General features: G+C 43.1%; 1 protein-coding gene across 1 annotated transcript; it reads left to right on the top strand.

Annotated features, from left to right (window-relative positions):
* The first annotated feature begins 758 nt into the window (after nucleotides 1–758).
* On the top strand, nucleotides 759–1,383 carry LOC128735175 (E3 ubiquitin-protein ligase CCNB1IP1-like). Its single transcript, XM_053829669.1, has 2 exons — nucleotides 759–992; nucleotides 1,054–1,383. The coding sequence occupies exons 1-2, from the start codon at nucleotides 759–761 to the stop codon at nucleotides 1,381–1,383; spliced, it is 564 nt and encodes a 187-aa protein (XP_053685644.1).
* The last annotated feature ends 10,061 nt before the right edge of the window (nucleotides 1,384–11,444 follow it).

Below are 11,444 nucleotides of genomic sequence, written 5' to 3'. Positions count from 1 at the left end.
GCAGAATTGAGGCACAATGGCAACAAATCTGAAATGAAATTGAGTAAATAATATGACGAAATGGTGGCAAAAAATTAATATATGTATCACGATATTCTTAATATGATTAGAACAAAAGGAAGCTCAGGTAACTCTTGATCGTTTGTTATCATTAACTCAAGTTTTAACAAGTCATTAACAAGTTTTGCGACTTGGCCCGGTCTGATTTAACACTATTTTTTGTATCACTATGCCTTTTATGATGCCTTACTAAGTACAAAGAAACTGTTTGCGCGACGGACTTTACTGCCGGTGCAGGGACGAATGTGATTTTTTGACTTGATCAGACACGGGTTTAAACTAAAACTGTTTTTATTCGATTTACCACTCTTCGCGTTATACAAGTGATAATGCCCGGAGATGTGTGTTTGATAATGGTTTATTTCGATTGATGATTATTCTCGTTTGCATATGGCTTATATGGAATTGAAGATAATAAAGGTAAAACAAAGCCTATACAAATATTTTGTCCTTGACATCCAAAGGCTATTGAAATGACAAAATCGAACTAATAATGATCTAATGGTTAAACGAGATTGAAAAGAAAGAATGCATATGATGAGATCCTTTAAACAAAGGTAATGTAAGCTAGAGGTGCTCGAACAGAAACGTTTCATGTAAACGAAACGGGGTCAAAGTTCTTAACAATATATAGCTTACTTAAAGCCTACTTCGCTATTGTTTGACAGTTTGACAAAACACAATCAGTCGACGCCGAGATGTCATTCGTTGAGCAACGCGATCAACTGGTCTGCAATGCGCGCGATTGCTTCCAGAAAATCGAGCGGGTTGCGTGGATAACACGCTGCTCCCACGTATTTTGTGCACAGCACGGTCAAGATGCCAAGTTACGCCAAACGGAGTCTTCCGGTTGTCCAGCTTGTGGTACTCGATTTCACGACGGCTTTGGCATTGTGGAACGTACGCTGAGCGATTCGGCACATTCTCGAGCGGTAAGTAAGCTAAGCACAAAGCAGATCCTTGGTTCTTGTCTAGAATTGTACGCAATTACAGCTCTTATTGTGCGGCTACAGTCCAGACACCATAATGGAAATCGCCAACAGTGCCATCACGTTCTGGAACTTCCAGAAGCATCAAGTTTGTGTTAACCTGGAACGAAAAGTTCAGTATTATAAGGAGACCATCAGTAAATTTAAACAAGACATGGCACTGGCGAAAAGTGATACCGAATTGAAGATTCATCGATTGGAGCAACAATTGGAGAGCTGTCTGGCAAAGAACAAGGAATTGACCGAAACTCCCGGTAGAGACACCCGTGGTGAACACCACAGAAAGGCAGAGCAGCAAGCGAGGAAGCGAAAGATGGATGATTTTCTGCTTTAGCAATAAACCGATTTTGACTAAAACTTTAGCTGCTTACGGATAATGATTTATTTCATCTTTTTCCAAAGCATTTGGAAAAATTAAAAAAGGGCTCTTTTTACTACCAACGGCATTGCGGCGTAAATCCAAAAGATAAAACTTTACTTTCTTCAGCAATATTGTAGATAATTACCTCTTCTACAAATGCTCCATACACCACTTTTGCAAATTCTATTTAGTTGAGGTGCAATAATCAAAAGAATAAAATCGATGCGAAAAGAGCATGCCAAACCTGCTCGTAGTATCGAACAAAAAACAATGCAAATTTCCACGATAGATTGCTAGTAAACCAGAGTCTTCCAACAACGGAAGTAACATGGCACATGAGTCAGCTTTGCCTGTACTCTACCCACCGGCAACCCATATCGCAAAATGCCAACGCCGCAGTTGGGATTTTGCTTTTTTATTTTTTTTAAGTCACTGTGCGCAGAAAGCAGCACATCTCCTGCTTATACCCTTAAACCGGATGGCGGGGGGACGGAATGGGAAAATATGTGTGCAGGGTGGAAAATTGGATGACAGAGCGTAGCGGCGGCATTCGGTAGCACCCCGGTGCAGTGTAGTGCAGTGCAGTGCAGTGCAGAATGCAGTGCTTCGCGAATCGTTGGTTGCCGGTGCCGGTGCCGCTGTTGGCTGGCTGGCGCGGCGTAATCGTCCACCATCGACGTCGGTCGACTCGAGACGGTCGGTCGTTGTCTTGACGATCGCCGGCAGCCAGATGGGATGGATTTGTTTTTGCACTGCCATGCCATGAGCGTTGTACACTGGCGTTGCCTTTCAGCTTCAGGTTCGCCTCTCGTATAGCTGCTGGCAAATGAGTGCTGGTAGCGGTCTTTGAAAATTAGGAACGGCGACGGACGTACGCTTCGAAGTGGGTAGACAAGTGGCAAGCGAAGCGAAGGAAGGTGTAATAGGTTGGGTAAATTTTAATCTCTCATTTCTTGTTTTTCACGGCTTCGTTTTTTAATTGAGAGCAGCTCGAGTGTGCAGACGAGTGGAAGTTTTTAATTTGAAGAAACTCTACACCATCTACTTCGGTTGAACTAATTCTCGAGTGGATTTGTCGTGAATGACAGCTCTGCCATTAACGAGCGCGTTCAGTCGTATGCTGAAGCGGATCCGAGCAGAGCAGAGAGCGAGCCGGAAAATGAAAGGGTTCAAGTGGGTGGGAAGAATCAGCAAACGCCGCGACGACGACGACGACGATGGCGGTGGTGGACGAGCCGTGCTTGGATGATTGTTGAAATGTAATCCTATTAGGGAGCAAATTTGTCCCAGGAAATCGTTGGCATTTTATTTTTTGCTATCCCTGGATTTAACCTGTCCTTGGCTTGGTAAGGACCTATTCTCTGGAAGGACTCATTCGTTTGACGCAAAAATGCACCGACGACGTGGTAAAGCCATTACCGTGTAGGCATATTTGCTTCGTAGGAAGTTCAGCAGCAACAACTTGAACTGCCTGTCACCTGTCGCATGTTTGGTTGATATCGTTAAAATTTTGCTCCGTTGAACTTGATCCCGTAGTCCGGTTCATCATTGTTATGGCATCTCAATTGCTTACCAGCATCATACTATTTTGTTGATTTGATAGGTTATTTATGATGATGTTATTTTTGATTCATGATGAAATTCAAACGGAAACCATACTTCGTTGTTTTAAGCTTAATAAACGTTTGGACAGTATCTTTCCATTAGATAGTGATAACACACCGAATCAAACCAATTGAATATCGAAAGATTCACAAAGTCCCCATAATATACACAGTATAGCAATACCGAGTACTTTCTAATTAAAACAATGTTATCACGAAATTTTATTCACTTTTGAATTTTAAAGTATTGTCCAGCAACTAGTAACCGTGACTTGGATATATAATAATTTTATTGTTCTTTTACACTAAATCATTAACAGTTATGACTTGATTATATACCAGTTTTATCTTCTCTAAAAATTTCTAATTTTTAGAAATTCTAAAATAAATAATCAGTGCAAAGCCCTTATATATTTATTTTATTTTATAGACTATCCAAATTAACGACCTTTACACGATCGTTGAGTGTCCGAGATCAAAAATCTTATCTGTTCAACACACTTTATCGGGTAGCGTTTTGTGGCTAATTGATCATTTCATCATGAGGTGTACAATTTTGTTTGTACTATTTAAATTGCCCAAAAATTTAATGATAGGCCGGTTACTGAGGAATATGTATATAAAATACCGGACACAAATGCTCTTAAAATCCCACCTAAGGTTAGAAAACTCGCATTTATTGTACCGTCTAAGCGTTTTTTATCCTTCATTGATGGTACTCGCAAACGAAATGAATTAGATAATCTTTCTTTGAATTTCAGTAAAAAACATAAGCATGAGCGGTAATACACAAAACACGGCTTCAAATTTATTTAACTGAAATATCTATAGCAAATTTACTGCCACTCTGAGATATTTACACCGACTGATCACCAGATAGCATTAGCGAAAGCAATTTTCCGGTGCGTGGAATTCAATTACGGCTAATCCTTATGCCGTAAGGGGATGGTTTCGCACAGACAAAAAACGACGTCATATATCGAGTGAAAATGATGTTGAAAGTTGAATTCTCTTTTTATTAACTGAAAATGTTATTTTTTTATGTGCGCTGCGACCTAAAATAGAACTACAAGTACAGCTGTAGCTGTTTCATTGAAATGTGCATTTAGAATGTCCTAGAATAGTATCGCATATCACCAAGCAAATAAGTGAAAGCTTTCGGCAGTGTTTTTCTAACGTGTTTATAATCGTATTCCATTTGCGACTTGTAACTTGAAATGAAGTGCAGTTTCAATAATTTTTTCATGATCTACAATTTTTTTTTTAATTTAATAAAATTATACATAATTTCGTACTAGTATGGTGTAAAAGTTATTTTTTGTTACTGAGAAAGTGCCATACAGTTTGGAAATGTCATTTTTTTTATTTTTAGTGCCCGATGGGGCTTTTTTCGTAATATTATCTGCCATTAGTACATATCTTTGGTAGGTAAAGATATAACTGCTAGTGCACAGTATCCACAAATAAACTAAAGGTAGGACTGACTTTTCAGAATAATGTATAATCAGAATAATTAAAAATAAAAATTAGTACAAAAATACCGGTCGATAAGAAACTCCGAAACTTTGAAACTTTCGAAACCGGACTTTCGAGTGAAACTGGACTTAAAACCAAAGTTGAAAGTGGACTATAAACTAAAGTTGAGATTGGACTTGAAATCGGACTTGATATAGGACAAACATTGCATTTCGACTAATTCGGGTCTGACTAACTGTAGCTGCTAGCTCATTGGTAGCTCAGTGCACGTTCACTGAGCTAGCAGCATTGTAGCACAGTAAATACAAATGATTCAGCCAACTTTTATTCGGCAAAATTGTAGATTATAACTAATTTTACAAATGTCCTATGTATAACTTTGTCAAATTTTGCTCGGCTAATACGGTACTGTCAAATGAACCAAAATTGAGACAAAGTGACCGAACCATTCCTGCTTGAAGATAGTATTGACATTTTTCATCTTATTCGCTTACACGTTGTACCTCATTTCTATTGCATTTTTCTCTTTTCAATCCCGTTTCACTCTTTTTCTGTCTCCGTTTCCGTTTTCTTGATTTTCTCTCCCTCACATTTCTTCATTTTCCTTCCATTTTTGTCTTTTTCGAAAGCTGTTCTTTTGACGTAGGACTACGTCTTTGTTTACTATACTGGGACTGGGTAGCACTTTGTAAAAACGAGAAATAGAAGTGTAACGTTTGAATGAAATATTTCAAACGCTAATAGCTACTCTACTACTGAACGAAACATAACAGTTAATATGTCGTTGGATAGATAAAATGTCCAGCAATTTTATAGTAACATATTAATAATAATTTTTTATACGCTAAATAGTGAAAATGTGTGTAAAGATTCAAGGTCGAATTTTTACATACATTTCCCTTGTTATCGCCTAGCTTCACAGGCATGGACGACAATTAGATACACCAAAGGATTTGGATCCAAATGATAACCTTGAGACCACTTTGTAAGCCACGCCCCTTTTCCAATCCAATCGGCAACATCGATGGCTATTGACGGCAACACCGACCCCGAAGACAAGCGGATAACACGTCGTGTGCGGACATGAATAAGTCCGAGATTCTCCGAGATAGACTCATTTACCGACATATATGAATCAGTTGACGATATCTATAGCATGTGTTCGATTGAGCTAATCAAATATCCGACTGAGTGGACACTAAGAAACTTTGCGGGCGTCTTAATGAAACCACACCGAAACCGCGCATAGCTTTTGACAGATTACATCATCCATTAAGATGGATCTTTATCTAGCTCCATCCTTCTACTAACAAGAATTTCTTTCCCTAAATGCTTATGAAGATACAGCGAATTCCCTGGTCTTCAGTAGCAACAAGTATTGGACTAACATTTCCATCCCACCAGGACCGGCATTCGGACGGACATGCAGGGACTGGATAAGGTTGCACAATGAGAACTAGTATGCCGTCCCAAGCAGGCTTGTCCTGCACTCAGTGAACTTATTTTGCTCTTTTAACTGTAGCACCTTAGCCAAGCAAAATTCGAAAATCGTAAATGTAAGAGGCTTATGTCTGTCACCAAAACGAGAGGCGCGACATGTATTTTCGTGGTAATAATCGCCCACATTAAGCAAAGACTCAAGCCAATCACACCAGATTACATTCAAGACGAGCAAAAGTAACGTAGTTGCTCCTCATAGAGTTACATAGCGTTGGCGTTACATAGCGTACCTCCAAGCTCTCAATTAGACGCGAGGCGACGCGCGGGCGTTACAGCTAGTATTATATACGGGGCATTTATAGAGTAAATTATTATCCATAAGATTGCTGAACTAAGTATTGCTCTATCTTTAGTATTTACGGCGCACTCCCAGTCCACACTGGCGTCGCACGTTGGTGCACCCGCCAGGTTTTCTTCATGTATTCCTCCGATTTAACCTCCTTGCGACACTTCTTCCGTAGTGCCTACTTCATAATAACGGGTGACAACTAAAATTTTTTCGAGGCCCCTATACTCAACAACAAACGAGCTCAGGGAGAAATGAGAGTGTGTACGTATTAGCTCTTTCTATCCTCTTTCTGTCAGTATTTTTTGTTTTGTTTATGCTTGTCAAGTTTTGCATAAAAACGGCTCCAAAACAAGAAGCATTCCGCGAGCGCGTTGTACACTTCTACGAACTTCCACACAAATCTCGGGAAAAAGTATACGGTGCAACATTTAAAAAGCGAATATGTTGCGGCTTCGACTGTTTACCATATCCTAAGATGCCCAACAACCATTCGCAAGCAAGGTAGTGGAAGACCAGCCAAAATTATGGACGCAGAAGGACATCATTCTCTTCCTAGTTTCTTCAACAACAAGCCCTCTGGTTTGGCTATCAATTAAGATGCACTAGACGAATGTTTGAAGAAAATTTTGATCCCGTTTCTACAGAAACACAATGCAGATGGACAATACGTGTTTTGACCAGATAGAGCATCATCGCATTACGCCAAAAAATACAATCGTTCCTGAATACCCATACGATCCCATTTGCACCCAAAAACCACGACCCGAAAAATCTGTCTCAGTGCCCCCAATCGACGATTTCTTCGGAGTTTTGAGCTCCTTGGTGTACAAAAATAACTGGAAAGTCATGAATTGCAAACAGTTGATTGGTAGAACCAAGAGATGAATTCGCAAAGTTGACATGACGGCCGTACAACGCTCCTGTTTCGACGTCAAACGAAAGCTTCGAGGAACAGCCGATTACGGACCGTTTTCAAATGTACACTTTTTTCAACAATGGATAATGTATCTTTAATCTCGGTAAATCAGATCTTCTTCATGTATCTTTGTCTTTTTTGGACAGCTTGAGAAAAAAATTCCAAAATTTTAGTTGTCACCCGTTACTTCAGTATTTTTCGATGGACCTTAGTTCCGGTGCGTTGAGGGGGCTCATGTCCTTGGGCACGAAAGTAACCCCGTTGGCTTCGTAACACCCGAGGACATCGTTTGAATAGTGGCACGCAGCTAGCTCTAGCTCCGGCCAAAAGTTCGTAGGACCCTCGTGTTGTTTCAACAGAGGAAGCAGACGGAGACAGTCCTGGTGTAGTGGTTAACATTCTCGCCGAGGACCCGGGTTCAAATCCCAACCCCGAATAAGTCACGAATCACCCAAGCTGTTGAAGTGACTATAATCTAACAAGAGGAAAGAGGAAGCAGACGCTTTTGTAGACACTCCTTGAGGTAGATTTGCCCGTTTACACTGCCGGTAGTCTCGAACGACGCACTCCGTTTGCCACATGAGCAGATCGCTTGCCGAATCATGTATTTCTTGGCAAACTTTGAAAGTTTCTGCTTCCTTGTTACCTCCGAAACATCAAACTTGTGCTGGGCGGAACATCAAACTTGTACTGTAGGTTAAGTGACAGTTAAGTGCACGATTTAAAGTTTTTTTCAATGCCCCAAAAGATAATTGAGGATTTTCCAGGTGAATGCGCAAAATCAATTCGCAACGTTGTTTTTCGGGTTCCAATCTTCGAAAAACTGACAGCGATAAATAAACAGTATAAACAATACACTCTAAACTACTTCTACTCGAAATTTCAAGAGAAAAAACCTATTGGGTAATTTTCTACAGCGTTTTCTCCGTGATGCAATTTGATGTGGGACACCCTTTAGGCAACCCCTTATTATTCGGTTCCTTTCCCCAAAATGTGATTGAGTTTTTGCAACTTTGCTAGCAGGTATTGACTTTGTCTGCTATGTGAATTGATTGTCTATCAAATGGTGATATGGTTGGTTGGTGGTTACTATGAAATGGTTGATGATGGTTATGACTTGAATAGAATATAATTGCTACAATGTATGGTAGTATGTACTGTGATGGTGATACACTAATAACAATAATTCCGCAATCTCCGACTAAAGTTCATTACAAATTCCAAACCGTCCGAATCTTATCACAAAATCAATCATCACGCTGCTACATTGCGTGTCCCGGCGGAGTCCTGGCTTGCGTGAAATTCTTATCACTGCAATATTTACCGCTGACACACCACCCGATTAATATAAATTGAGCCGGAATTCGAAAGCATTCATAATCTAAACTTGCACCGGCCCGGTATCAATAAAATCGCAGAAATTATTGCTGTAACCCACATAGATCGATTTCGATTTCCATCGCGCGCCCGGCCGCTTCCCGTCCCGCAGACAGACCGCTAGCCCAGAACCGAACCGACTCGCACCGTTTCGAGCTGCGGTAGGAAAGCCACAGAACAAATTACCTAACGAACGAACGCATGCTACACTGACTGGCGTGGCAGCGCGAAGTTCGTGCCGTGCGGGCGCCGTTCGAGGTGGAGCGGAAAAATCAATTCAACAACATATTAAACTCGTTTATAATTTCGTAACTAATATCCGTAAAATATTTCCAATACGGCAACTGCCTTCGGCTGGTAGATTCCCGGAATGTAAATATCTATACGTACCGAGTTTCCCTGTAGCCCGCGTCTTCCATATTTCCCATGGCATCTCATCTATAATTCCCCCGAGTTTTTGCCTCATCACAACTTTTTATTCCATACCCTACCATACCATTCTCAATCTTCAACTTTGTTCTTCCTCTGTGCTGCTGCGCTGCACTGCCCGACCCGGATTCCGAGCAAAGTAGAAGATTCCCAGTTTTTTTTCGTTCCGCAGCATCTTCTTCTTGTTCCGGCTTTGTTCGTTTTATAATTCCCTCCACTTGATTGTTGTTTTTATTATTCCTCCCATCTCGAAGTTCAATTTTTTCTGCATCTTCCTCTGTCCGCAAGCCCGTCGTCTTCGTCGTCATCGTCGGTGAAAAACCATGGATGGACCCGGACCCAGCCCTCCTCCGGTTCCTACATTGTACCCGCATGCTATCTCTTCTACGAAAAATGTGCTCACACACACCGACCACTTCTTTCTCCCAGTCCCAACAGATCACTAGTCTTCTTGGCAACTTTTATTTTCTCTGTCTCTCCGTTGGTCGGATATCTACCCAAACCAACCGCGCCGTAGCGCCCCGTCTCGCTCTCTCATCCGTAAATTTCCGCGCCAAAGTACCGAGGTCCCGGGTATTTGTACGTTATATTTACGTTCCTCCCTGGTTTCCTCCTAGCGGACTCCCTGCCGTCCTACCTCTTACCGCACAACCCCCCGCACACAACTGATTCGGTTCGTGCCACTTAGCCCTGTAAACTCCCATTCCGTTCTTCGCCTACGTAAAAAAAACACCACACCAGAGCGCACAACACACCAGAAATATATTCGTCCAAAAGAGTCGACGACGACGACGACAACCAACAGCGGCTGGCAGCGAGAGCGAGAGAAAAAATATCGGTTTCTTTTCATAAATATCTCGCAAAGTCGTATTTTCATTGGTCGAAATTTAAAAAGCTGTTGTAATCTCTCACATCGCTGCCGGTTGACTCCACGTGGAGTCGAACATTTTCTCGCTTTTATATTGCTACGCCGTCCTCAGTCTGCCTGCCTGCCTACCTTCCTGCCTTCCTGCCAGGCCGCTTGTGTCTACCCGCTTGCCTAACCCATCGGTCCTATCTCATCGTTTTCATTTGCTTTCCACCGCCGCGCTTCACCAGCACGGCCACCCTGCCCTCCTCCTCACCCGCTTCCACAAACGGTCTCTATCATAGCACTCTCAGCAAACCGACCCTTCTCTGCTCCCGCCACCATTCGTCTCACCCGATACTAGTATTTTCTGTACGCCTTTGGCTTCGAGCGAGTTCTTCTGCTTGCCGTTTACCTCACTCTTCCCGTACCTTACCCAAACCATTCCGAGCCTTTCGTTCCGTTTTATTATTGCTATTATTATTCCTTCATTCCACCATCACCTCCCGACTCCTCCCCTCGTTCCACAAGCGTTCTTGTTGCTACAGGCTGATCCTTCACAGTCACTTCTACTGGTGCTGCTGCTGCTGCTGCTGCCGCTACTCTGCTTCTTGTTCAAACCAGCTTATTCTCTTCATTTTCTCGCTTCACTTTGACGCTCCCCGCGCAGTCAGAACCTAATCCACCTCCTCGTGGACCGAGCTGCCTCCTCACGATAGCTCGCCACCACTGCCGCCGCCTCCGCCAACACACAATCCTACGGTGACGGCGTTGGGTACCAGTAAGCTGCTGCACAAAAACACAGTTCGTCAGAAATTCGTCCTCAATCGCTCCCTCGTCCCTCTTTCTCCCTCCCTCTGGCCCGCACAGCCAAAGCCCCACAAGAACGGTCCTGGCAAGCAGGCAGGATCCCCAACAGAGTCAGCCGCCGTCGCCGCCATTGCCCAACCCACGTTTTATTTTTGTGTGCCGGCTCGCCTCAGCCAGTGATGGCTGCTCTCGGATTCTACACATCACTCAACCGCACCGCATCGCATCACTTCACCCGTGGTCCCTTCATGGGACGCACGCGAAATTCTCTGCCTTTATCCTCCCGCATCCCTTTTCCGCCCCTCCTCAAGAGCATCCAGTGTGGAGGCAACCATCAACATTTCCCCACATTTATAACTGCGCCGCCAAGCTTATAGGTTAGCAACGCTTCCATCCCAGCTGCCACCGGCAGCCACCCAATCCAACCGGATCGGTCTCCACCGTACTGTTGTTGGTTCACCAACAACGACGACGACGATAACTACGATGACGACGACGACGACGACAACAGTGGTGCCGGCATCCCTCAGTTAGCATGCCGCGGCTGCTGCCCCTTCTCAGCTCCCCATCATCAGGATGGCAAAACAAGTCCCCTCGCGCTGCTGGTAGCTTTAATGGGGAACGCTTACACACACGCTGTGGGAAATAGGGCTGGCGGCTAATTATCGGTTCCGATTGGCAGCGTTACAAACGAGCACGCACTCATTTCAAACGGCAGAAGCGATGAGGTGCCTCCCGAGCCCAACGGCTGTCAGTTGAAAAGAGCTGTACTTTACTACCAACCCT

This window comes from Sabethes cyaneus, chromosome 2, assembly GCF_943734655.1.
Source record: "Sabethes cyaneus chromosome 2, idSabCyanKW18_F2, whole genome shotgun sequence".
Lineage (NCBI taxonomy): Eukaryota > Metazoa > Arthropoda > Insecta > Diptera > Culicidae > Sabethes > Sabethes cyaneus.
The sequence above is the reverse complement of the archived record's forward strand: the minus strand, read 5'-3'. Positions and strand labels throughout refer to the sequence as shown.